Here is a 25452-nt window from a genome sequence, read left to right on the forward strand (position 1 = left end):
GCCAGGGCCTCTCTCCCTCCAAGCAGATTCAAGACCATGAAAGGTCTCATCAACTTGGTCACAAGGGTCCCGGTGACAACAACCAGGGTTTGCCTACAACTCTTGGGTCACATGTTGGCGTGCACGTATGTGGTCCATTACGCCAGACTCAGGTCCAGCTCAGGTACCATACCCCATGTTCCTCCCAAAGGTGGTCTCCGCCTACCACATGTGTCAGGACATTTTTCTACTGGTCCTCTGCCCCAAGCCTCACGCGACTAGTGAGGAACACTGTCTCCACACGCTTGATGTGCGGCGGGCTCTGGTTTTCTACCTCGAGTGGACCAAGCCATTCAGAAAGTCCTCACAGCTGTTCGTCGCCTCAGCTGAGCGCGCAAGGGGCCAGCTGATTTCTACTCAGCTGCTTTCCAATTGGATCACTTCGTGCATCTGTTCCTGTTATGAGCTGGTGAGTGTCCCCCTGCCACCCATTGTCAGGGCACACTTGACTCGGGTGCAGGCCTCATCAGCTGCCTTCGTGGCCCACGTCCCCATCCAGGACATTTGTAGGGCCGACACGTGGTCTTTGGTTCACACGTTCACCTCGCGCTATGCGATCGTTCCCTAAACCAGGGATGACGCCAGGTTCGGCAGGGCTTGTGAACTCCTACCTACCTCCAACAGATATAGCTTGGAATCACCTATTGTAAAATACACATGAGCAATCACTCGAAGAAGAAAAGACAGTTACCTTTTCCGTAACTGGTGTTCTTCGAGATGTGTTGCTCATGTCTATTCAGCATCCCACCCTCCTTCCCCTCTGTCAGAGTTGTCTGTCAAGAAGGAACTGAGAGTGGGGGGAGTGCACAGCTCCCCTTATACCGCGCCAGGCAGGCGCCACTCCAGGGGTCATGAGGGGCTCTCCTCCCCCTACGGGTACTGCTAGGGGAAAAAATTCCAGCACCAGTGCACGTGGTGAGCACGTACACCTATTGTGGAATAGAAATGAGCAACACATCTCGAAGAACACCAGTTACGGAAAAGATAACTGTCTTTTCATTTGCGCACTCACTTTTGGGAAAGCAGGTTAATTCTGCCTGCCCATCCACCCCTCACCACCTCTGTAAACTAAAGTTTAAATGCTAGCTCTGGCTACAAGTGCAGGTGTTTGGTGGCCTTCTCCTGGTCACGAGTTGTGTACATCACAAAGCCACTTTGCACAGCTCACAAGACATGAAGGGCTGGAATAGAGGGGGTGTTGCAGGTACAAAGCTAAACTGTGCAACTATGTTAGGTCATGCCTGGCTCTAGCCTCTGCTAGTAATCCCTTATTTTCAAGAGCCCCTGTTGACTGTCAGTGGGAATTAGTGACTGGGAGAAAATGCTGGCACGCAGGAGACTCAAGTTCTATTCCTGGCTCTGCTGCTGACCTTGCTGGGTGTGCTTGGGTCAGTCATTTCCCCTCCATGTGCTTCAACATCCCCCTTTGCAAACAGGGGTTAATAATGCGCTCTCGGCTTCGAATAGGGCGAGGCAGAGTACTCTGGACAGTCCCCTCAGCATGTAAAGAACTAAACCAAAGACATGCTGTCTTGCAAACTGCAGCTTCTTCCTAATCCATTGGCATTTCTGTAGAACAGTGGTTCTCAAACTTTAGCAACCCGAGGACCCAAATTTTTATTTAAAATTTTTCAGAGACTCCCAAACCCCCCACTCAGCCCCAGGCCTCATCTCCACTCCAACCCTGCCCCTCCTCTTCCACACCTCTTTCTACCCCCTCCCCCAAGTGTGCCCCGTCCCCACTCTTCCCCCTCCCTCCGAGTGCCACCTGTATGCAGAAAGCTCTGGGAGAGAGGGGGTGGAGTTGATCAGTGGGGCCTGCGGACCCCCTGGAATACCCTTGCGGACCCCAGTTTGAGAAACGCTGCTGTAGAGTATTTCAAGTGTCTTGCGCCCTGTCCGTTCTGTGGCAAGCTGGGCCTAACTCCTGTGACAAGGCCTTGAGGGATGGCATTGCTAAATCCCAGAGTGCCCTAGGGATGTGTGAAGTGAACAGGCCAGCCAGGGCAGTTTTCCCTGTGTGACGATAATTTGGTATCATATCCATTGCAGGAGGTCTTGATTTCCTCTGCCCTCCAGTGTCTTGCATGCTGTGGCATGCTATACTGGCGCTGCCTGGGGACTGAAGTGGTTGCAGAGGAAGCAGGACTGCATGTGGCTCCCGCTCGTGGTGTGTATACCCAGTATCCATGCAGCGGAGTTGGGGACAGTTTAGGCATTTGCCACCTGAGTTCAGTGGAGGCTTTGGCACTGGTGAGGGACTGCATAGAATCATAGAATATTAGGGTTGGAAGAGATCTCAGGAGGTCACCTGGTCCAATCCCTGCTCAAAGCAGGGCCAACACCAACAAAATCATCCCAGACAAGGCTTTGTCAAGCCAGGCCTTAAAAACCGCTAAGGATGGAGATTCCACCACTTCCCTAGGTAACCCATTCCAGTGCTTCACCACCCTCCTAGTGAAATAGTGTTTCCTAATATCCAACCTAGACCTCCCCCACTGCAACTTGAGACCATTGCTTCTTTTTCTGTCATCTACCACCACTGAGAACAGCCGAGCTCCATCCTCTTTGGAACCCACCTTCAGGTAGTTGAAGGCTGCTATCAAATCCCCCCTCACTCTTCTCTTCTGCAGACTAAACAAGCCCAGTTCCCTCAGCCTCTCATAAGTCATGTACCCCAGCCTGCTAATCATTTTCGTTGCCCTCCACTGGACTCTCTCCAATTTGTCCACATCCCTTCTGTAGTGGGGGGACCAAAACTGGACGCAGTACTCTGTGTGGCCTCACCAGTGTCAAATAGAGGGGAATAATCACATTCCTCGATCTGCTGGCAATGCTCCTACTAATACAGCCCAATATGCCGTTGACCTTCTTGGCAATGAGGGCACACTGCTGACTCATATCCAGCTTCTCATCCACTGTAATCACCAGGTCCTTTTCTGCAGAACTGCTGCTTAGTCAGTCAGTCCCCAGCCTGTAGTGGTGCATGGGGTTCTACCTTTCTAAGTGCTGGACTCTGCACTTGTCCTTGTTGAACCTCATCAGATTTCTTTTGGCCCAATCCTCCAATTTGTCTAGGTCACTCTGGACCCTATCCCTACCCTCCAGCATATCTACCTCTCCTCCAAGCTTAGTATCATCTGCAAACTTGCTGAGGATGCGATTCATCCCATCATCCAGATCATTAATGAAGATGTTGAACAAAACCGGTCCCAGGACTGACCCCTGGGACACTCCACTTGATACCGACTGCCAACTAGACATCGAGCTGTTGATCACTACCCAGTGAGTCTGACAATCTAGCCAGCTTTCTATCCACCTTATAGTACATTCATCCAATCCATACTTTTTTAACTTGCTGGTAAGAATACTGTGGGAGACTGCATCAAAAGCTTTGCTAAGATCAAGATATATCACATCCACCGCTTTCTCCATATCCACAGAGCCAGTTATCTCATCATAGAAGGCAATCAGGTTGGTCAGGCATGATTTGCCCTTGGTGAATCCATGCTGACTGTTCCTGATCACCTTCCTCTCCTCCAAGTGCTTCAGAATGGATTCCTTGAGGAATCCTGCTCCATGATTTTGCCGGGGATTGAAGTGAGGCTGACTGGTCTGTAGTTCCCTGGGTTCTCTTTCTTCCCTTTTTAAAATATGGGCACTATATTTGCCTTTTTCCGATCGTCCAGGACCTTCCCCGATCGCCACGAATTTTCAAAGAGCATGGCAGCAATCATTGACATTTGGGGATGGAGGGGAAGCAGCTTGAGGACCTTGTTTCCTCTCCCTGCCCTACCGGCCTGTGACAGCTTCCTGCCTCCCTACTATACCTCTGCATCCACTAAAGGTGGCTAGGCACAGCTCTACAGGTTTCTGCTAAAATGATCAGCAGCAAAGCGGTTATTGACATTTAAATGGCCATCATTAGGTATCAGAGCTCTCGCTTCCCAGGGAGGAACTGTTCACACCTCTCTGAGCGCTTGGTTCTGGCTTCTGAAGAGTCAGGAGAACAGAGCTGCCTCAGTTTGTGTCTGGTTCATACCTGGGAAGTTCCTTTCACACCCCAAAGGGTTGGAGAGTGATTTTGTTTTGTTAATGAAAGTTTAGGCCTGGTCTACACTACAGACCTATAGTGGTATAAATGCGTGGCTCAGGGGTGTTAAAAATCCACCCTCATGAGCAACATAGATGTACCGACCTAACCCCCTGTGTAGACAGAACTATGTTGGTGGGTGATGGATTAATTACACCAGTGGTTCTCAACCTTTTTTTAATGTGGGGACCCCTAAAAATTTTCACATGGAGGTGCGGACCCCTTTGGAAATCTTAGACAAAGTCTGCTGACCCCCAGGGGTCTGCGGACCACAGGCTGAGACCCACTGAACAACGCCAATGGGAGAAGCGCTCTCGTTGGCATAGGAGCATCTTCACTGAATCGCTACTGCAGGCAGCTGTGCCAGTGCAGCATCTGAAGTGTAGACCTGCGTGTGGATTGTGTCTCTCGGGTCAGTGGTGGGAATAGGGTCCTTGGAATCATTGAGAGCACAAGGCCCTGGATATATTCTAAATCTCTTCCTTTGCTTCCTCTCTTCTGCCTGTGACTGTGACCTAGATCACTGGATCTACTAGTTAACATTTGTCCACAGTTCTTCCATATAAGTTGAGGGAGTGTATTTCTGGGTTAGTTTAACTCTTGAGGGAAGCTATAAGGGTCTGCAGCCAGCACTGAGTAATTGCCCTGAATTGCATGGCCTGGAGTCGTCTTCATGTGAATACAAAATGGAATTTGTAAATCAAAATATCCCCCTTTTGGAGCTGTGTGTTTCCTGGGCCACATGGCTGCAGCTCTAAGCTCTGAAACGATTGCAGACTTGATGGGCTTTTCTTGCCTTGCCGTTGGGTTGAGCTGGCAAATGGATCTTGTATCTCTCATTCTGTTCTGTGCAGGTGGCCTGTGTCTTTGAATCCAACAGTTTTTTCAGTGCCTCCCGTGACAAGACAGTCATGATGTGGGAGCTACACAGGAACTTGGGGCCAAGCCAGCACTTCCCAGGACATGACTTGGTTGTAACTGGACTGGCAGTAAGCCCAGGTGAGGCCCAGCTGACTCCTACTGCTGGCAGCTGCAGTAATGCTGGTTTCTCTACCTTCTCTTACATAAATTCATTGTGGTTGTAGACTCTTCACAGCTGTGCACAGGTTCACGAGATAACACCATGTGCAAGTGGGACATAGAAACCGGGGAGTGTCTGCGCAGAGCTGCCATCTCCAGGAATCTGGTAAGAGCAGATGTCCCTGTTTGTCCTAGAATGGCAGCTCCCAACCCACTGGCTCATGTGCATGTGAATCTTTGCAAAGGGGAAGCTATTTTTGTTGCTGCCCTAGCAGCAATGCAGCGGTTTCCTTGTGTGTGTGGTGAGAGCAGGCCTTGCCCCCCACACAAACTCCAGTTGCTTGTTTCATTAATGCTCTGAGCTCAGGCAGGCCAGGGCAGTAGCCTCTGAAAACTGTTCCCAATGGATGGTACTTCAGGGGCCCTGGTGACTGGAAGTGGTGGGTCCACCTCACCAGATGCTGAATTTGCACTGATCAGCGTATTTGAAAGCAGCCTCTGCAAGGAGACCAGTGGTGAGTGGGCGCATTCTCTGCCCCTCCAGATAATGCGAAAATCGCAGAGCATGTGACTGGTACCTGGGAGGTGTCTATCTGCATCATTTTCTTCACAGGACTTTGTCTGGCCACATCTACCAGCCTAAAATTCCCCTGGGGAAACCCAGTGGTGCAGGTATAACCCAAAGCTCCAGGACATGGGCCCTAGCTTTCCAGAATGACTAAGGTGAATTCTAGAAGAAGCCTTTCACACCGGGTCCCTGCTTGATCACCCAGGAATCCCGGCAAAAGTCCTAAGCCTAGAGCTCAGGCCATTGTATCAGAGGCAGCCTGGAGTGAATGGGTGCAACTGCCTGGGGGAGCATGGGTCACACTCAGCAGTGACTTCCATGCTGAGGAAATTGAATGTGTCCTGGGCACCTTGGACTTGTCAGAAGTGAGGTTCCTGCCCCAGAGTGCTCAGTGGACAAGGCGAAACAGGAGGAGCAAGAACACAATAGCATTTTAGCGTAATCCTGCACACATCCCAAGAGCAGGAAGAGACCCCAGCAGGAGGGTGTGAGGTAAAGCAGGCTTCAGCTTCCATTCCATCATCTCCGCACTTCAGTTACTGCACCGGTGGCATCTACTTGCAGCACACTTGCTATTCTGTCACTTCCAGCCACTTTCTTACCAGTCACTTAAGACCCTGCTATAGCATCTGAGAGCTGTGATAGTGCAACACTGATTTGCTCCTGCCATTGTGATCATTGTACAAAGCAGTGATTGTGATAACCCAGGGGTCAGCAACCTTTCAGAAGTGGTGTGCCGAGTCTTCATTTATTCACTTTAATTTAAGGTTTCGCGTGCCAGTAATGCATTTTAACGTTTTAGAGGGTCTCTCTTTATAAGTCTCTATATTATTGTCGTATGTAAAGTAAACAAGGTTTTTAAAATGTTTAAGAAGCTTCATTTAAAATTAAATTAAAACGCTGATCTTACGCCACCGGCCTATTCAGCCCACTGCCAACCTGGGTTTCTGTTCACCTAGGCTGGCAGCAGGCTGAGCAGGGCCTGCAGCTGGGACCTTGGCTGGCAAGGGGCCGGCAGCCAGAACCCAAGACCGGCAGTGGGCTGAGCGGGGCCGGCAGCCAGGACCCCAGACCGGCAGTGCGCTGAGCGTCTCAGCCCGTTGCCACTCAGCTCGCTGCCGGTTTGGGGTTCCATCCGCTGGCTCCTGCCAAACAGGGTCCCAGCTGCCGGCCCTGCTCAGCCCACTGCCGGTCTGGGATCCCAGCCCTGCCCACATAGAGTGGGTACCTATCTTCTCCCTGGTTCTAGCCCATTCTCTTCCTCTCTCTCTGCGCTGAGCTGAGGATGGGAGTGCACTGAGCACAGGGCTGGGGGTGAAGGAGCAGGCTGGGGGTTGGGGTGTAGGGTCTGGCCAGGAGCTAGAATGAGAAAGGGGGCTCAGGGTTGGGGCAGGAGGTTTGGGTGTGGAGTGCTTATCTGGGCAGCTCCCATTTGGTGCGAGGGGTGCAGGTGGGAATGTGGGTGGGGGGAGTGCAGGAACTCCCGTTTGGTACTCAGGGTGGGGGTAGGAATGTGGGGGGTGCAAGAGTCAGGGAATGGGGGTTGGGGGGGTGTGAGGAGGGTGCAGGAGTCAGGGCAGAGGGCTGGGGGCACGTGTGGGGGATGCTGGAGTCAGAGCTGGGGTCGTGGGGGGGTGCAGGGGTCAGGGCAGAGGGCTGGGGTGTCTGTGGGGGGTGTAGCGGTCAGGGCAGAGGGCTGGGGTGTTGGGGGGGTGTAGTGGTCAGGGCTGGGGGTGTAGGGGTCAGAGCAGAGGGCTGGGGGTGTGGGCTAGGGTTGTGCGGGTGGTCCCAGCCCTCTGCCCAGAGCGGCTCACAGCAGGAGGCTGGAGGGGATATGCCCTGATTCCACCCCCTTTCTCCAAGGCCCCTTCCCCACCTCTTCTCCGCCTCCTCCCTGGAGCTCGCTCAGGCTCCGCTTCTTCCCCTCCCCGCAAGGGCCATCAGCTGATGGGCGGCAGGGAGGAAGAGGAGGAGGGGCAGGAACCCAGCACGGTGGGTGGGGGGGAGGGAGAGGCAGGGGATGGGGGAGCTTGCCTGCCCTGCAGCAGCAGCCGGCAGAACCAAGCTTCTTCATCCTGTCCCCACGGGGAGGAGTGGAGAAGAGCAGGTTGGGGCGGGCAGGATTTTTAATGGCATCCTGCTGCCTGCCAGGGTCCTGCCTGGATTTGGCAGCGGGCGCTGAGTGGGGCCAGTGGCTGGGACCCGGCAGGCAGCAGCATGCCATTAAAAATCGGCTAGTGTGCCGTCCTTGGCATGCATGCCATAGGTTGCCGACCCTGGTAATAACCTGTTGCACATGTAGCTCCCTTGTCTGCCTTTGCCTGGCATGCGAGTTAAGCTTCGTGGCTCCTCATGCAAGGCAGGGTATGTCCTATCCCCAGGGCCGGATTAACTTTTTATGGGTCCAGCCCTGTGCTGCCAGCATGTCCCTTCCCCTTGGGGGTGAGCCCGCACCGCATCGCCCCCCTGCCCAATGCCCCACCCTTATGTCCAACACCTCCTTGCCCAGAGACTTCCACCAGAGATCTCTATACCCAGCCCTCACCCCTCCCGGCGACCTCCCCCACTGGCCTCCCACCACAGCTGCACAGCACCCTGCACACCACACTGCTCACCCAGTTCCCCCCACCCATAGACCTCCCCACTGCTCACCATCTTCCTCACAGTCCCACTATCACAGCTGCACAGCACCCCATATTTCTGAGGGAATTCTGCACCAAAAAATTAAAAATTCTGTGCACAGTATTTTAAAATTTTTCAAATTTTATTTGTCAATAAATAAATATGGAGGCTCCAACATGGCAGTGGGAAGCACAGGTCACTGGTTACATGGAGGTGGGAGGTTTCAGAGTAGCAGCCGTGTTAGTCTGTATTCGCAAAAAGAAGAGGAGGACTTGTGGCACCTTAGAGACTAACAAATTTATTTGAGCATAAGCTTTCGTGATGCATCCGATGAAGTGAGCTGTAGCTTATGAAAGCTTATGCTCAAATCAATTTGTTAGTCTCTAAGGTGCCACAAGTACTCCTTTTCTTTTTATGGAGGTGGGAGATTACCCTGCAGCCTCACCCCCCTCCACCCCGGGACAGGGACTCAGCAGTGAGGCTGCACCCGAACCTGACACAGTGCAAGGGCCAGGCCTGCCCCAGAAACACCCTGAGCCCCTGTCCCCCTGTGTCAGGCGCACCAGGTGTGGGTGAGCAGGCTCAGCCTGGCAGCAGGTTCCAAGTGCAGAGGGACTTAGTGTGGGGGGGGATCCAGGTGGAGGTAAGAGAGTTCTCTGTGGGGCAATCTGGGTGCGGGTGGCTCAGTGGGAGATCTGGATGCACAGAAGCTCATTGGGGAGTTCCGGGTGCAGGGGCAATGGAATTCTGCAGGGGATCCAGGTGCAGGGCCAATGGGACTTTGCAGGGGATCCAGGTGAAGGTGTTTGGGGCTCAGCGTGGGGGTTGAGGTGCAGAGGAAGTGGGGTTCATTTTGGTGGAGGTCCAGGTGCAGGTGGTAGGGGCTCAGTGGGGAGGGTGTCTGGGGGGGCTTATTGGAGTGGTACAGATGCAGGGGAGGTGGGGCTTGTCAGGGTGAGGGTTCGATGGGCCTGAATAACAGGGGAGCACCAGCTTCTGCCAAGGGGATGCCACATGCTGGGCTCCAGCTTCCCCCCTTGCCCCGCTTCCCTCATCCCCTTCTTGTCCCCATCCCATGCCCCTTACCCACTGCTCCATCTCCTCCCCAGGCTGGGGTTGGGGCTGAGTCACTCCACTTCCTGCCTCCTGGTGATTGCAGGGCAGGCCCGACCTTGCACTCACAGGAAAGTGGGAAGTGGAGTGACCTGGCCCCAGCCCGCTCTGCTCTGCTCCCCTGGCTCCCGGACTTTGGGCGAGAGGGGGAACCGCCCCCCAGCACTCACCGATGGTGCAGCTGGGAGCCGGTGGAGCGGAGTGGGCTGGGGCCGAGTCACTCCACTTCCCGCTGCCCGGTGAGTGCAGGGCGCGTCCGACCCCAGCTGCAGTCCCCCAGGATGTAACTCAGGGGAGGGGCCATGGGGCGGCAAGGGGCGGAGTGGGGACAGGGCTGGGGCAGAGCAAGGGTGGGAAGAGGCAGGGTGGGGGAAGAACAGGGGCGGGGGCAGCTTTCCTGGCCATCTCAGCCAGCTAGGGGATTGGGCTGGCTGGGGCCCCTTCTGACTCTGGGCTCAGCGCCAAGGTAAACCCAGTACTGCCTGTCCCTGTGTTCCACTGGGCACACTGGGGCACTGAAGGGTTAGGGCCATCCCTTAGCACATCTCAAAATCAGGCTCCAGGAGACTTTCCCAAAGGCAGAGAGTTAAAATGAGTCGGGACTAGAACCCTGAACTCCTGCTTCCAACTCCACAGCACAGAAGTCGCCAGACTGGGTCAGACTCAAGGTCCAGCTAGTCCCGTCTCTTGTCGTCAACAGCGTGCAGCGCCAGCTACTTGAGAGGAAGGGGCAAGAATCCCTGGAGAGGACAATGTGGTGTAACCTGACCATGAGGAAGCTTCTTTCTGACTTCCTTAAAGGTGGTCTTAATTCCTGAGACGGGAGAGTTTCTGACCCCTCTATTTTGTAGCCCATCTAATGGGACCAGGGACATGTCAATTACCCATAGAAATGTCCCGTTGGGATTTTGTGTAGGGCAGTTTAATCCTACAAAGCCCGTGGCCTCCATGGTACCTTACTGACAAAGTCCCCTCTCCTCCCTTGTTGCACCTCAGATCACACACTGGCTACTAAGGGAGCAGCATTGATGGGATCCACAGGTAGCTTCCCCCAGCCCTCCTGGCTCCAGTGATGGCTGCTTGGGACAGAGGATGGCTGGGCCCCAAGAGCAGTGTATGTGTGGGCAGGGGTCAGTTTGGGCTGTGTTAGGTGGACAGGTTTCTGGTACTACTTTCCCTTCGGCAGGTAACACACCTGTGCTGGGTTCCTGCAGAGCCGTTTGTCATCCAGACGTCAGAGGATAAAACAATCAGGTAAAGCCTAGTGGTGGGGACCAACTGCAGAGGTGAGACTTGGTGTATTCAGGAGAATGTGGGTGAGGGGTCCCAGAGCTTTGTAAAACCATCCCATGGACAGTGCTAGTGATTAGACCTATTGGTGGGATGGGAGCTGCTAATGGCCTTGGACTGCAGAGTTGCTCACTTGGGTCCAGGATGAGTGCCTGGGCATCCCCAGACCAGTGCTCTATGGCTGTTGAATGCCTTTTTCTTTCACTGGGAGGGCGACAGTGGCAGCTGTCATTCTTCATCCCATCTTTTGGCAGGCCAGGTGTTTCTAACCCTTTTGGGGAAGTAGACACATGAATAGAGAACTTCATTACTGCTTGAACTGGGGCAATAAGGAGGTTATTGTTTGGAGTTTGCAGCACAAACCACAATAGAGAGTGGCTTTGTAGGCTAGTGAAGTTGTCTCCCGAGCTCTGTTGCTAGAAGCAAACCTTGTGCTAACCTCGCATTTCCTGGAGAGCATGATCTACGGCGGGGTAGCGCACGATCAGGGCACCAGTGCTGTGAGCAGTACCACTTGCCACTGGCTGGAAGCTATGTTAATATTTGGCATGGCTTTATCATCGCTGATCAATATTGTTACCGTTGCTGGAGAAAACAGTGAGTTTGCAGACAGCGTGCATGATACGCAACAGAGCAGAATGGTGACGAGCTATAAGAGAAGCAATGTCCAGGGCTGCCCAGCCCTCTCCCAGGCAGAGGGGTCCACCAGCAAAGAAAAGAAACCAGCATTTCAAAGTGGCCAAGATGCAAATCCCCATGTAGCCGAGCTACAGGGTGGGAGATGGAGGGGGCAAAGAGAATGGGGCTGAAAACACGTTGTGGGCTGAAGGGGGAAGCATTATTGTTTAACATGAGTATTGCAGTAGCATCTCCTCAAGGCTCCAACCCAGACCTGACCCGTTGTGCTAGGCCCATGGAGCTCACAGGCTAGATCTCAAGGTAGGAATGACTCTGGCTTGGGTGCAGGGAAGGAGAGCTCCAGTTCACACACATGGAGCACCACAAAGAACTAGAGAATTGGCAGGTCTGGGCCAGAACACGGGGATGAGTCATGGAGCTCAGTAACCCTTGAAATAGAGGAGGCGAGGCCCAGGCTGGAGGAGAGAAGAGATTGGGTTGTGCATATTGTCATGAGCATGCATCAAAATAGCCAGTTTGCATTCTCTTCTATAGAGTCTGCCCCAGTAACTGGCCAGATGTTGCTAGGAGTTCCAATCACTGTATTAACTCTCCCTCACTTGTTCTTTTTTCCTCCTTTCCAGGATCTGGGACAGCCGGGAGCTGCAGGTGGCCCATACGTTCCCAGTAAAGCAGTATATTCAGACCTACTGTGATGTAAGCCAGGACGGCCGGTACTGCATCAGCAGCAGCAATGGCTTTGGTGGGGAGGGCTGTGAAGCCACAGTGAGTTTGCTGGCTGGGCAGCAAATTGCTGCTTGTTCTAGTCCTCTCCTGAAATTGTTACCTATAGACAGGAACCTGTCTCGGGCAGCAGGGCTCAGCAGGTTCACCTTGGTGCTCTGAGAGCAATCCTGCCAGGAAGTGCAGCCTGCGCGCCGGACTGGCTTTAGCTTTGATATTACCTGTTGGGGCTTGCTCCGTGCATCATGCGTCTCTTTAAGGCTTTTAAAAAGCGTTCCTTTGTGATAACGAATGCTCTGCCTTCTTCACAGTGCTGGGATTTCAGCTCCACATGGGACAAACTTTACAGAAAACACACAGGCAAGCTCCCTGCCCCGGGGAGTTTACAGTCTAAGGCCTGATCCTGCCACCTCTCCAATCCACACGTAACTCTGCACATGTGTATCCCCAGGACTCTGTGTGTGGGACTCTGCGTGTGGAAGTGATTGTAGGCCTAAATGATGGCTTTAACTGACACATGAGGCTGTAAGAGATGCCAGGAAAGAGAGAAGTGAGGAGCACTTATTAGAGAGAGAATTACCTGGCTGCTCAAGCTGGACACATCGAATGTAGTGAGAGAATGTAACCTCTTGAAATGTGTACTAATGAGAAATCATCCCACTGGGTTTTGGCTCTTTCAGGGGAACTCTAGGACCAAATGCTGATCCCTCCCAAAGCCAGTAGCAAAATTCCTACTGTGTTCGGTCAGGCTAGAGTTTGACTCTGCATTTAAAAATAAACTTGGCATGGGGCTGGGTCCCACAACAGCCTTGGTGATTACAAGGCTGTACCCCTGCAGCTCCGGGAATGTGGCATACACCACCCCACATCCGCTGGGGGGAGGAGTGGAAGACAAAGGCTGGAGAGCAAACCCAGAACGGGTGTGTGAAGGAGTTAAGACTGGCAACAGGTTGTCTGCTAGCAATGCAATGGGGAGATGAGGGGAACAGAGCACCAAGCTGGGACGCTCGTGTAAACCTCCGTGGGTATGTTTGTCTCAGGCTCGAGATACGTGGCTGTATCAGTGTGGTGACAGGTGCTGAGTGAGGACAGCAAGGAGGTTCCTGGGAGATGTAATGATTGGTTTTCCTTTGTAAAGCAGCCAAGCGTGGTGAAGGAATAGCAACAAATTGGTGAAGTGGCCTTCAGGTTGAGCTCTTTGTGTCTGTTCCCTTTCAGCTGTGGGACCTAAGGCAGACAAGAAGCCAAGTGCGTGAGTACAAGGGGCATTTCCAGACCACTACATCCTGTGTCTTCCTTCCCAAGGGTCTAGGTCTGATCCCAGTCGTTGCCACTTCATCACATGACTGCATGGTGAAGGTCTGGAACCAAGACAATGGAGGTATGGCCTCAAAATGTGACTTAGGAGGAACTGTGTATTGACGGGGTGTTAAAACATCCCTCTTTATTCCTCTCTCAGATGGTTGATGATGGGCTACTGAGTCTTTATCCCAGTGGTCCCCAAACTTTGCAGGGCCTCGCCTCCCCTTATCCATGTCCACACCCCTCCTCCCCAGGGCCAGGAGTGAGGATGTGGCTCCAGGTGGGTGGGGGGGACAAGACAGGGTTAAGGGGATCAAGGCTGGGGCCTCAACTGGGGATGAGTCTGGTGCTGGGAGCCATATGCACCAACTCTGTGGGTGCTCCGGGGCTGGAGTACCCACGGGGAAAAATTGGTGGGTGCTCTGCACCCACCAGCAGCCAAGATTCCTGCCCCAGCTCACCTCACCTCCGCCTCTTCCCCTGAGTGTGCCGCTCCTCCCCGCTTCTCCTCCCAGTGCTTGCCTGTTTTGTGGTGAAACAAGCTCTGGGAGGGAGGGAGGAGGCGCAGGAACACAGTGCAATCAGGGGAGGAGGCGGGGAAGAGGCTGGGTTGGGGCAGGGATTTGGGAAAGGGGTTGGAATGGGGGTGGGGAAGGGGCGGATCAAGCACCCTCCAGCAGAAGCCAGCGCCTATGCCGGGAGCAGGGCCACGGCCAGGGGTGGGTGTAGAGCTGCAGCCAGGCTGCAGTGGGGACTGGCAGCTGGTTCTGTGATCAGGTGCAGCTCCGCTGTTGGCCTCAGCCCTGGGCCAGGAACAGAGTCGCAGCTAGCAGCTCAGGCTGGGAGATGGAGTGGCCAGGAGTGGAGCTCCTGCTGGGTGCAGAGCTGCGCCGAGGCTGGGGACAGGGCCGGGCATGAGACGGGGATGCAGCTGGGGGCAGGGAGGAGCTGGGTGGTGCTTCCTCCCCATCCCCCATGGGGCCTGGCCTGGGCCCCACCACGCCCCCCCCCAGACATTCCTCCATGCCACCACAGGGCAGTGCACCCTACAGTTTGGGGACCTCTGCTTTATTCTGTAGGTCACTGACCCAGATCCAGCCTATGGGGTTCTGACAGTAATGGCTATTTCGTGACCTGTGATAAACAGCTTGGACTCAGTTTCTATATCACAAAAATAACGAGTGCTCAGATTTGTAGCCTTGGAACTCAGTCGCATCCTGATTAAAATGAAAGGATGGTATAAAGAGTAGAGTTTTACACATGAGACAGTCCGGCAGCCAGGAGGACAGGATAACATATGAAAGGAAATGCCAAGGAGTTGTCCCAATTGGACTAGAAGCTGTAATTGCATTTTGGAGCCAAGGCCTGGCGACCAAACATTTCTGCTCACTTTGGTTGATGTTCATACTCACTTTTGTGACTGGGAATTACAGGCATTATGGGGTTAATCCTGCTTGCTTCCCAGCGTGGGTTTCAGGAGGTTGGCCTTACAATGATCAGAGAACAAAGAGCAAATACCTCCTAAGCACTGTTAGACTGGAAGGGTTGGGTTAGTTGTTGCTTATCTGCCACCCAGTTTAGAATACAGAGAGAGGAAAGAGAGCTCTGGGAAACAGCTGAATTTACAGCCCCTGTTACTGAGCAGGCCACATGGGTGTATTTCTCTTAAAATGCAGCTGTTTAAAATTGTAGGGAAAGAGTGAAATTTGATGGGCTTCCCCAGAAACGGTCTTCACCATCATGTTCTTCCGTGGCCATGTAGTAGCTCATGTGATTGTGTGTCAGAGCTCTGGTGATGTTAGCAAAGCACTGGATCTTTGATCATGTGGGGCGTGGTGTTGCCAGAACCTCTTGATGGAATTTTAGCTTTAATCTAGGTGCAGTTCTATGTACATAAACCAGTATGAAATTTAGTTACGTACAAATTCCTGTTGTATGCGGCACTTTTGTAACCCACATGTAGAGCTCAGAGTGTTGTAGAAATACCATTTTCCCGTTCTCAGCTTGATGTTGCGAGGGCAGAGGTGAACAAAACTGCAGAAGTGACTCTCTAGAGACTGGCAATCCTTTTTATATTTCCCATTCCACCGTCTGACTTGCAGGCAATGTGTCTACTGTAAACAGGAGTTTGCATAGACTCCCTCTGCCCAGAGACAGTTCAGCTTCCTGCACACACCCATGCTCATTCTACAATCTGCTGGTTGTAGAGGCCCTCTGCAAGTGTCTGTGCTGCCTGCCAGCCCTGGCAGTGAAGGAACCTGAGCTCAGGTTGGATCCACAATAAACTGCCTTAATCCTTCTGCATGGATGCAGTGTGTTGAATGGCATTATTGGTATGTTAGTCTCAGTCTTAACCAGCAGTTGATATCTGCACTTGTTTTAATGGTAGCTAAACTAAGACTCTGAGTGCAAAATCATGTATTACTAATTTGTGTTACGATAGTGCCTAGGACCCCAATCATGGCCCAGGACCCCAAGCACCCAGGGGCTGTACAGACCAACACTGAGTGAATTTGATTCTGTTCGCCTGTTTCGAAAATACCCTGTGAAAGTCACTGCTGGTGCCACTGGGATGGGAGGAGCTGCTACAAATGCCCTAGAAGACACATACATTAGGCTGTCTCCAGATATAGATGCAAATGTCTGATGTTCTAGTCTCCATTTAAAATATATTATGCTGAAACCACCTTCATGTTGGAAATAAGTTCAAGTCTAAGTCATTCTAACAGCCTCGCACACCAGTCCCCACAACCAGAATCAGATCAAAGTAGTGCAGCTCTCAGGAGACTGAACTGTTGTGTGCCACAGGCAGAGAGCCAGGGCAGCTGGTGCGTGACTGAGTTGTGCCAATGCCCAAGAACCCTGCAATGACAGGTAATTAAATGAGTGAGATATTACCCAGATGATCCTAGCTAGTGGTCTGCACCCTATGCAGCAAAGAGGGTGAAAAACTCAGGTTCCTGTCAGTCTGACCTGGGGGAAATTCCTTCCCAACCCCCAATTTGGTGATCAAATGTACATTGCAAAAAAAAAAAATGTAATAAAGAAATAAGCAGGGGGAGGGCGAGGAATTTGTGTGGCATTAATTAGGGTTATCTCCAGAAGTGCAGGAACAAAGAATTTAATTGGCATTGAAGAGAGGCTTGTTTTAATGTCCATTGGTGGTGGTCAAAATCAACAGGAGATGCTGAATTAATATGACAGCTGACTGTGTTTTCTGCTCTGAGGCTAATGTGTTACGGGTCTCAGTTGCACCTCCTGCAAAGCAGTAAGGCTCTAAAGTTCTGAGGTTTCTTTCTGAACATGACTCCACCCCTGTGCCTGAGAACAATAAATCCAGCAACAATTAGGCCAAAGGAATTAATGTGTTGGTGAAACAGGACCCTGCACACGAATCACTGTGAAAACAAAAAGAAAAGGAGTACTTGTGGCACCTTAGAGACTAACAAATTTATTAGAGCATAAGCTTTCGTGAGCTACAGCTCACTTCATCGGATGCATTTGGTGGCATCCGATGAAGTGAGCTATAGCTCACGAAAGCTTATGCTCTAATAAATTTGTTAGTCTCTAAGGTGCCACAAGTACTCCTTTTCTTTTTGCGAATACAGACTAACACGGCTGCTACTCTGAAAACTGTGAAAACAGCATGTTCTGTGTGATGGCAACGTCCTGAGGTGGAAATCTGCTAAATGATAGCGCCTAAACAAAACAAATAACCCTCAAGCCTAGATCCTTCCGTGGGCTATTGTAACATACCAGCTATTACGAGAGGATGTATAGATCCTCACAACCCCTTGTGTAATGGGTACCTGAGAATGTGTCTCAAACTGTGCCAACCCCGTTACTATCACAATCAGGTGTTTTTCTGTATCAGTGTGTATTAGGACTGACTTCTCCATTGTCCCAGGCTTGCAGGAGTTTCTTAAGGCTATGTTGGCACCTGAATGGGCTTCAGATCAGCACTCAAAGAGCCAATCGGAGGCACTGCAGGAACCAATCCTGAGAGCAGCCCCTGCAAAACAAGCACCGCAACAGTCTGGAATCCCAGCTCACAATCTGGGTGACCTGCTGTCTCTAAACTCCGGATACAGGTTGCACCTGCTTGCCATGTCATCTTCCCTTAATCTCTGTTCCCGTCCGCCACTGCGGGGGGAGCGGAAGAGCAAAGGGATGGTGTGACGCAGGTGGGACCTGGTTTTGTGCTAGTTTTCATGTATCTGTCATGGGACTGTTGAGCAGTAGAAGCTCTCACTTCTTTGGGTTGAGAGAGGGGCAAGAGGGAACCTTGATCATGTCCCTTTTTTAATCCTAGAAATGCCAGCTGCTAACACCTGGCTTGCAGAGGGGCCCATGGCCACTAGGAGCCCTAGGAAGGCTCCTACAGCAGGGTGCTGTGGTGGTAATGTCAGGTGGGAGAAGTGCCTGACCTGGGAGACAAAGTGGGGCTAGATTTCATATGCTGGGCCATGGCTTCCTTTGAGTGTCATCCCTGTGTGTCTGTAGAAGGGTCCTGTAACTGCCCCCCCCCCTTTAAAAAAACACTGTTTTCTGTAGGTCAGTTGTTTGTTGTCTCACTGGTGAAAATGTACTTCTGAATTACAACGAAATGCATCTGATTGACTGACGCTTCCCTGTTCTCTCCACAGCCTGTCTGGCCACCTTGTGCCTTAATGGATCCGGACCCCTTGCTTCCCTGGCTGTCTGTGACAGCTCCACACTTCTCTGTGCCAGCTTCAACTCGGGAATTCACTTACTCAGGATAAACAGCATTAAAGGGCTGGAGCTCCAGGAGGTGGCAACGTTCTGATTCATAGTGACCCTCTCTGTCCCGGACCATCATGGTCAAAATCCAAAGCGGGAACCACCTCTCTGGTTAAGAAGGCTCTCAGTTGCTGATATTCGTTTCCCGGCTGACTAGGTTTAATGGCCAGGCACCTGTAACATCCCTAGCCCCAAAGCACCAACAATGCAGAGCCAGGAGGGTCATCAGGTTCCAGTTTCTGAGATTATTGAAACTAGCTGCATCCATTTTTAAAGCCAAGTCCTAGATGCATTTAGGCCAAATTTTAACTTGAAATGAGCCTTGCACATTTGATGCACAAAATCACAAGCGAACTAGTTATAGGTCTAACACTTGGTTAGATGAGAAAGAAAGACACAAGCAGAGGCTCTACTGAAACAGGCTGCCGGCCTACAGGGAAGTGTGTTTCTGGGAACATCCTGCTGACCATGTTGGGGTAGCCTCCGTTCTGTCGTGCAAGCATCTATTCCTTGCTATGCTGCAGGTTTTGTGGCTTTTCTTATTACAAAGATCCTATCAAGGACTGTCTGGATGCTTGTCAGCAGAGGTAAGGAAAAACCATGGATTGTTGTCCCTCTTCTCTTATCAATGTTATGTTGGCATCCCCATTTGTTACCCCAAGGTCACGCCACCAGGGCAGAGTCTGGCTCACTGAGAAGCCTGGGTTACTGATGCTGCGTGCAGTAGCAGACTGAGGAACAAAGGGACCATTCTGTTATCTCAGGGTAGAAGCCGAGTACTGAAGCAGCAAACTTGCTTCAGTTCTGAAAACCACCTTTCAGATGTCAGCGTGTGGAATGAATGGCTTGTTTCGGAACGTACCAGTGTCTGGCTAACTGAATGAACATCCTAAGGTGTCAGGCTAGAGAAGGTCAGCCCTGTTCTCATTGCTCAGGTTCAGGATGCTGTTTAATGGAGCCGAACGCTGTGCCCCAAAGTGAATGCTTGTTCCATGACCAGGGCTGGTGTACATGCACTCTGCTGGAAGGGGGAGAGAATTCACGCTCCTATCTTGTCACCAAAAGCTTTGGCAGCAGCTGTGAAGGTAGCTATTTCCCCAATCCAAGGGAGAAGCAAGTTGGTAAAGAAGACTAATGGGATGGCAGAAATAATGACATGTTCTTGGCACATTGCCAGCCTGTTGAGCGGAAGCCGTGGCTGAAGAATTCAGGGAGATGTGGCGCAGGAAGAACCCCAGAAGAGGGGTTAGGGAGAGTTTTAACTTCCAGGTAAAGCTGATTCTGCAGATGGGATGGCGAGTGTTTTCAACAAGTTTGCCTGGTCTTAGCCTGCCCCTTTTGCCCTGGTGTGGTACCTAGGGTGATAGCCAGTTTTTCAGTGCAGAAAGTGGTCCAGTGAGTCAGTAACCAGCTCTCAGATGCCTTCCTTTCCATGGGTGTGTTTGGCTCTGAAATTCACAGTGCTCTGGGGAGAGTTGCCTATCCAGCGCTGGCAGAACCTTCTTTACCTGATCCAGTAGGCTCAGAGTTCGCAATGCCAGCTCCAGTGGCTGCTGTGGGGTTACTGCTAACTGAGAGGCCATGAGTGAGAGCGGAAGTAGGCAAGAGATGTTTCCTCTCCTCTTTGTCAGAGGCTGAAGAGGATTCTTCATACCCCCATACTTGATACCCCTCGCTCATCAGCAAACCCAAGTCCAGGCTCCATTTGTCTGTGAAGGCGAGGCTGAGTACCTGACGTGGAAAGCACTGTCAGCTCAGACGAATACTGCCTTTCCCTCCCTTCTCTGCTCTTTGTGGGCTATGGTCTAGGTTAGACAAGCATTTGGCCAAAAGCAAACAGTCTCCATTTAAAAAGGCAAATTGTAATAACTGTTGCTCTTACTGGCCCTTTACATTCATTACTGTGCAAATAAATTTCCCCTAAATTTGCACCTGGTCTCCATTAGCCTCCATTTTCATTATTAGCCAGGATGGTCAGGGATGCAATCGTATGCTCTGGGTTTCCTAAGCCCCTGCCAGATGCTGGGACTGGATGACAGGGGATGGATCATTTGATAATTGCCCTGTTCTGTTCATTCCCTCTGAAGCACCTGCCATTGGCCAGTGTCGGAAGACAGGATATTGGGCTGGATGGATCATTGGTCTGACCCAATAGGATTGTTCTTGTGTTCCTGTCCCAGTAGAGTTGTCCCTTGTTCTCTAATGTGATTAGCTAAGGTGGAGCTGCTGCATCATCTCACTCCCTTTCTTAATCTCCTGTGCTTTAGATGCCATTTTGTGAGGAAGAAATACCTCTTGCAAGGGGCTGTTGAGGGTTCTCAGCACCTTGCCGAACTGGGCCCTGGATGAGCGAATTGTCTGTTCCCTGCTGTCACTGACTCACTGAATGGCCACTGCACCTCCTTGTCCTCCACTTCCTTGGCTGCAGAGTGGGGATGATGGAATGCTGTGATCTCTGGATGAAGGGGCTTAATACACAAGTACTAACTCTGAGTGTGTCCAGTTGTGTTGCTCGGGGTACTTTGCTGAGGAAGGGGAGTGTAGTTAGCATGGCCAGAGGGGAAGCAAAGGTGCTGAGACAGTGCGCCTTGCCCAAGGTTTGTCAGGCAGTGACAGAGCTGCACTTTGCAGTACTGTCCTGGCTACTTCTGCCTTCTCCATTTCTCAGCCACTTCTAGGGTTTAATAATCAAGTCACCACAATCCCACCTGTATTTGGAGTTTGGCTTTGCTTAGCCCCATCCATCCAACTCATCCCCAGAATGTAGGCCATGCGGATGGGGTTGCTGTGCTGACGATTAGTCCCACCTACCCTGAGAGAGCTCCCTTTTCATCAGTCTTCAGACCATCTGAATTCTTGATCCCCTTTTCTAATATGACCCTGGTTTCCTCTGCCATTAGCCCACCTTCTCTGCATCTGACCTCTAGCCCATCCACTGACGCAAAAGATTCCCATCCTGCCTCTGACCCTGTTATTCTCACTGCCCCTTTAGCCCTGCCTTTCTTTCTCTTTGCTTGTTCTCTGAGCTCTAGAAAAGGGTCTCCTTTCCATTGTCCACCGTGCAGAACTAGAGAGATTCCAAGGCCAGAAGGGACCACTCTAATCATCTGATCTGACCTACATAGCACAGGCCAGAGAACTACCCCGACATAATCCCTTCTCCTTAGTCTGCCCCTTGCCTTTTCACCCATCATGTTGCTGCTCCTCGTTCCATAATCCTGATTTCTTGGCACCCCCACCCTTTTTCTCTCCAGCTTCCTCTGACTCATACTGTGTAAGCAGAGGCGTGGGAACTAGGAGTGCAGGGGGTGCTACAGAACCCCAGGTTTTAGCTGGGGCTCTGCTGCCACCCCTCCACCCCGGGTCTGGGCTGCCAGCTCAGGAGCAGACAGGGGTAAGGGGGCTAGCTTTCAGCACCCCCACTATACTGTATGTGAGGCCTTCGCAACAGCATTGTGCTGCGCACTAACTCTTTCCTTTGCCATGGCTCATTCCCCCCCCCCCACACACACACACACACACACCCTGTGTTTTAGCTCACTGAACTCCCTGTCTCCTTCATGCATTAGCCCACAATGTTGTTTTGCTGAATTTCAGCCCTTTCCCATTGCTTTAGCTCTTCCTGTACCAGCATCCCACAAAGATGTGCACTTTGAGTGAGCTGGCTATAGACCAGGAGCTGGCAGGATCAGACAATGTGTTCTTATGCACCCGATCCTGAATGTGACACTGACATTAGACGAGCTGCTGGTGCTCGGTGCCTCTTGAGCTCAGTTTTATTGTATCCTTAGTTTTGATGTGTGCCCCTTCATTGAATTATGCTCTCTGTGAGCCTTCTCACAGAGAGCGGGAGTGTATCTTTCCTCCAGGGATGTGTTTGTCTAACCTCCACCCACATGCTCTGAACGATCATGTGTTTTTGACCCAGGTGTAAGATACACCTCCTCACTTGTGTCACTTCTGTAGAAAGAAAAGGAGTACTTGTGGCACCTTAGAGACTAACAAATTTATTAGATCATAAGCTTTCGTGAGCTACAGCTCACTTCATCGGATGCATTTGGTGGGGGAAAAAAAAAGAAAAAGGTTTTGTTTTGTTTTGTTTTTTTCCACCAAATGCATCCGATGAAGTGAGCTGTAGCTCACGAAAGCTTATGCTCTAATAAATTTGTTCGTCTCTAAGGTGCCACAAGTACTCCTTTTCTTTTTGCGAATACAGACTAACACGGCTACTACTCTGACTTCTGTAGAAGAGGCACAAAATGGAAATGGCCTTTTCATGCTCTACAGTCTGTGCTAACACTGGTTTGTAAAGGACAAGGAACAACTGTACTACACTTTGTCTTTTTCTACATTATTTTAAAGTAAAGTTTGTGTCTGTGCTGGTGGCAATTCTTGTTAGGCTAATAAATGTTACTGTAGCAGGGAGTGTGGCATCCCCTGTGTTACCTGTTAGTCTCACCTGAAAGGCAGGACGTGTGTTACTGTAACCTACTTAGCGGATCTTCTGGCACTTTTTACATAGCAAATACAAATGGAAGAAGTTGTATAGATCCCTTGTTTGTTCCATCATTGCACTGAATGTTACTGCACAGAAGCCAATAAAAATTAAAGTGCACAGGTGTTTTGTGACGGTGAGTTATGTAAAGCTCCCACCCATGGTCGGAAGGGGCCCCAGCCTGCTCTGCTTGCACTGCGTTCTCAGACCCCACTGGCTCCCTGCTGTCCATCACTTGCTCCTCTCGGTCCCCTGGCCCCACCCCCCTACTCCTCTCTCCCTCCTGGCTGGACTCCAGTGCGCCTCCGGCTCCGGGCAGTCTCTGCTTCCCACCCCCTGTCGGGACCCGCCCGGCCCCTCGGAGCTGAGCTGCCTGGAACTGGTGCAGAAGCCTGGCCAGGCTCCGCCAGGTGGGGTGGGTGAGGGGGCAGTCTGTGGGGGCTTGCCTGGCCTCTCCAGGCAAGTGCATCTTAAGAGTGCCTGGCCGGGGCAGGCCCTGGCCTAGCTGATCACCCCATTCTTGAGGGGTCGGAGTGATTTCTGGCCCCGGGACTGGCTGTGTTGTTGGCTCAGCCCGGCAGACACAGTTGCCTTCCAGCCCTGCTGGGGATGGGGAGTGGGTTTCTGGGTGGGTGCTGGGCTGTGAGGTGGCAGGAAAGATCTGTCTGTGTTGGGGCACTAGGGAGTGGGGATTTTGGGGGGGGTGCTGGGTGGTTGTGGTGGGACTGTGGGCACGGGGGTGCTGGGCAAGGCTGGTGGTGTTGCAGGGTGCTGTGCATTTGTGGGGGGGGTGCTGGGCATAGTGGGGGCTCTGGCCATAGCCATGCCCCATTGCTCCCAGCTGGCCCCTCACTCTGGGGGTCTCAGAGTAGCATTCGTGTTAGTCTGTATTTGCAAAAAGAAAAGGAGGACTTGTGGCACCTTAGAGACTAACAAATTTATTTGAGCATAAGCTTTCGTGAGCTACAGCTCACTTCATCGGATGCATTTGGATGAAGTGAGCTGTAGCTCACGAAAGCTTATGCTCAAATAAATTTGTTAGTCTCTAAGGTGCCACAAGTACTCCTTTTCTTTTCACGCTGGGGGATTGACGTCCCTGTGCCATGCTCCGTTTCCTTCATGGGGGCTGTGATTGGGGAAAGGGGGGGAGAGACCCTGTCCAGTGTAGGGTGAGTTCACCGCATTCTTCAAGCTGCCCTTGATCTCCAGGCCCTGAGAGTGCCCTCCTGCTCTGGCAGTCAGCCCAGCTGGGCCTGGCTGCTCCCTCTTATACTATTGCCACATCTGGAGCATGCCCAGTAGGGATGTGGGGGCGTGGCTTCCTCTACACACAGTGAGGAGTTAACCCTTCCCATCCAATGCAGGGTGCATTCACCCCATCATAGGGCCCACAAATATGTTTGGGGCCGGGCCCACACCGGCCCCGTTAAGAGCCCTCACTTCACACAAAGGCCAGCCAGCCTTGGAGTCTGCATCCCGCAGCACAGAGAGCCCCAGGCAGTGGTGCTGTCCGTGCTGAGCCAGGGTGAGGCCGTTGCCATGGCGGCCATCTCCGCCCCGGTCCAGCATGCAGGCACTGCGGGGAAGGGGCCAGAGCGCGCGTCCCCCACGACCCCAGAGAAAGCTGCCGCCGAGACACCGAACATGGTCTGCCCCTGAGTCTGCCAGGGGCTCTGTGCACAGGCAAGGGGCTTCCCAGCCTTGCTGCTGTTGGCTAAAGCCTGGCCAGGACTGTCAGAAATGGGGGCCTCAAGTCAGGCTCTGAAATCCTGGTTTAGGCAACGGAGTCGCTGGCATGATTTCCCAGGGGAGTGGCTGAGCAGTCTGCTGAGGTGAGCACATGGCCTATCACGGCCCATCCCCCTCTGGCTTCCTAGCATTGGGGCTTAGCCTCCACCCCTAGGCAAGATTGGGCTAGTGCCTCGCTAGCCGCTGCCTGAATGGCCCAGGCTGCTGGATGTGATGTAACAGGCTCTCTTTGGGAATTGCTGCCCCACTGTTGAACCTCTGCCACCAACCCTCTGCTGCTGCTCCCTGCCCTGCGGCTGCTGGCCCTGCCTCTGCCCCCAACAGCTGCCTGTGGGAGTTCCCATGGCACCAAGTAGCATCAGGTTCTTTCTTTCAGCCCTCTCCCCTTGCAATCCATGGCCGTGGCTCCCCCGGAGCCTCCCAGCAGGGACCTGCAGCCACAAGCTCCTCCAAGTGCCATTGGAACCTCTGGTCACTAGTTCCAAAGCAGTCCCACACGCTGTTCAGTGCCCCACGTGCCCTGGCTGCTAGTCTCTGGGGTCTATATTACCCAACTACTCTCCCATATGCCATTCAGCCCATTCAGCCCCGGTGATTAACCAGTTTACTCCCTCTACTTTGAATCAGAGCTGTATCTTGGCAGCCATGGGCGGGTTCCTGGTGACAACTGCTGCCTTTCTAAGAGCGATCACCTGCCTGTACCTCCTGGCACTATGATAATACAAATGACAAACAACAATCAGCAGCAGCCTACCTAGCTCATCTCCAGTGCTTGTTATCAGTAGATCTCGTAGTGCTTTACAAAGGAAGTCAGCCTTAGCCCCTTGTGTCTGCTGCAGAAACTGAGGCACAAGCATAGAATCATAGAAGTGTAGGTCTGGAAGGGACCTCAGAAGGTCATCTAGTCCAGTCCCCTGCACTCAAGGCAGGTCTAAGTAACAAGTAGACCATTCCTGACAGGTGTTTGTCTAGCCTGTTCTTACAAACCTCCAATGATGGACATTCCACAACCTCCCGAGGAAATTGGTTCCCATGCTT

General features: G+C 52.2%; 1 protein-coding gene across 19 annotated transcripts in view; it reads left to right on the forward strand.

The window, feature by feature from the left end:
- The window catches only part of WDR31 (WD repeat domain 31), a 40898-nt gene extending 18111 nt beyond the window's left edge, over positions 1–22787 (forward strand). For 5 of the 19 annotated variants that reach the window (XM_038374710.1, XM_038374712.2, XM_043499127.1 and 2 more), the window contains 7 exons: positions 4987–5131; positions 5218–5318; positions 10642–10709; positions 12008–12149; positions 13326–13488; positions 17284–17593; positions 18056–18191. In XM_038374710.1, coding sequence (XP_038230638.1) covers positions 4987–5131; positions 5218–5318; positions 10642–10709; positions 12008–12149; positions 13326–13488; positions 17284–17588 — 924 coding nt within the window. In that variant the 3' untranslated portion in view covers positions 17589–17593; positions 18056–18191. Of the gene's footprint in view, positions 1–4986; positions 5132–5217; positions 5319–10641; positions 10710–12007; positions 12150–13325; positions 13489–15511; positions 15743–17283; positions 17594–18055 lie in introns of those variants that run through there. The other 14 variants (XM_038374722.1, XM_038374723.1, XM_043499129.1 and 11 more) reach the window with 11 other exon arrangements.
- Positions 22788–25452: the final 2665 nt, after the last annotated feature.

Source organism: Dermochelys coriacea, chromosome 16, assembly GCF_009764565.3.
Source record: "Dermochelys coriacea isolate rDerCor1 chromosome 16, rDerCor1.pri.v4, whole genome shotgun sequence".
Classification (NCBI taxonomy): domain Eukaryota; kingdom Metazoa; phylum Chordata; order Testudines; family Dermochelyidae; genus Dermochelys; species Dermochelys coriacea.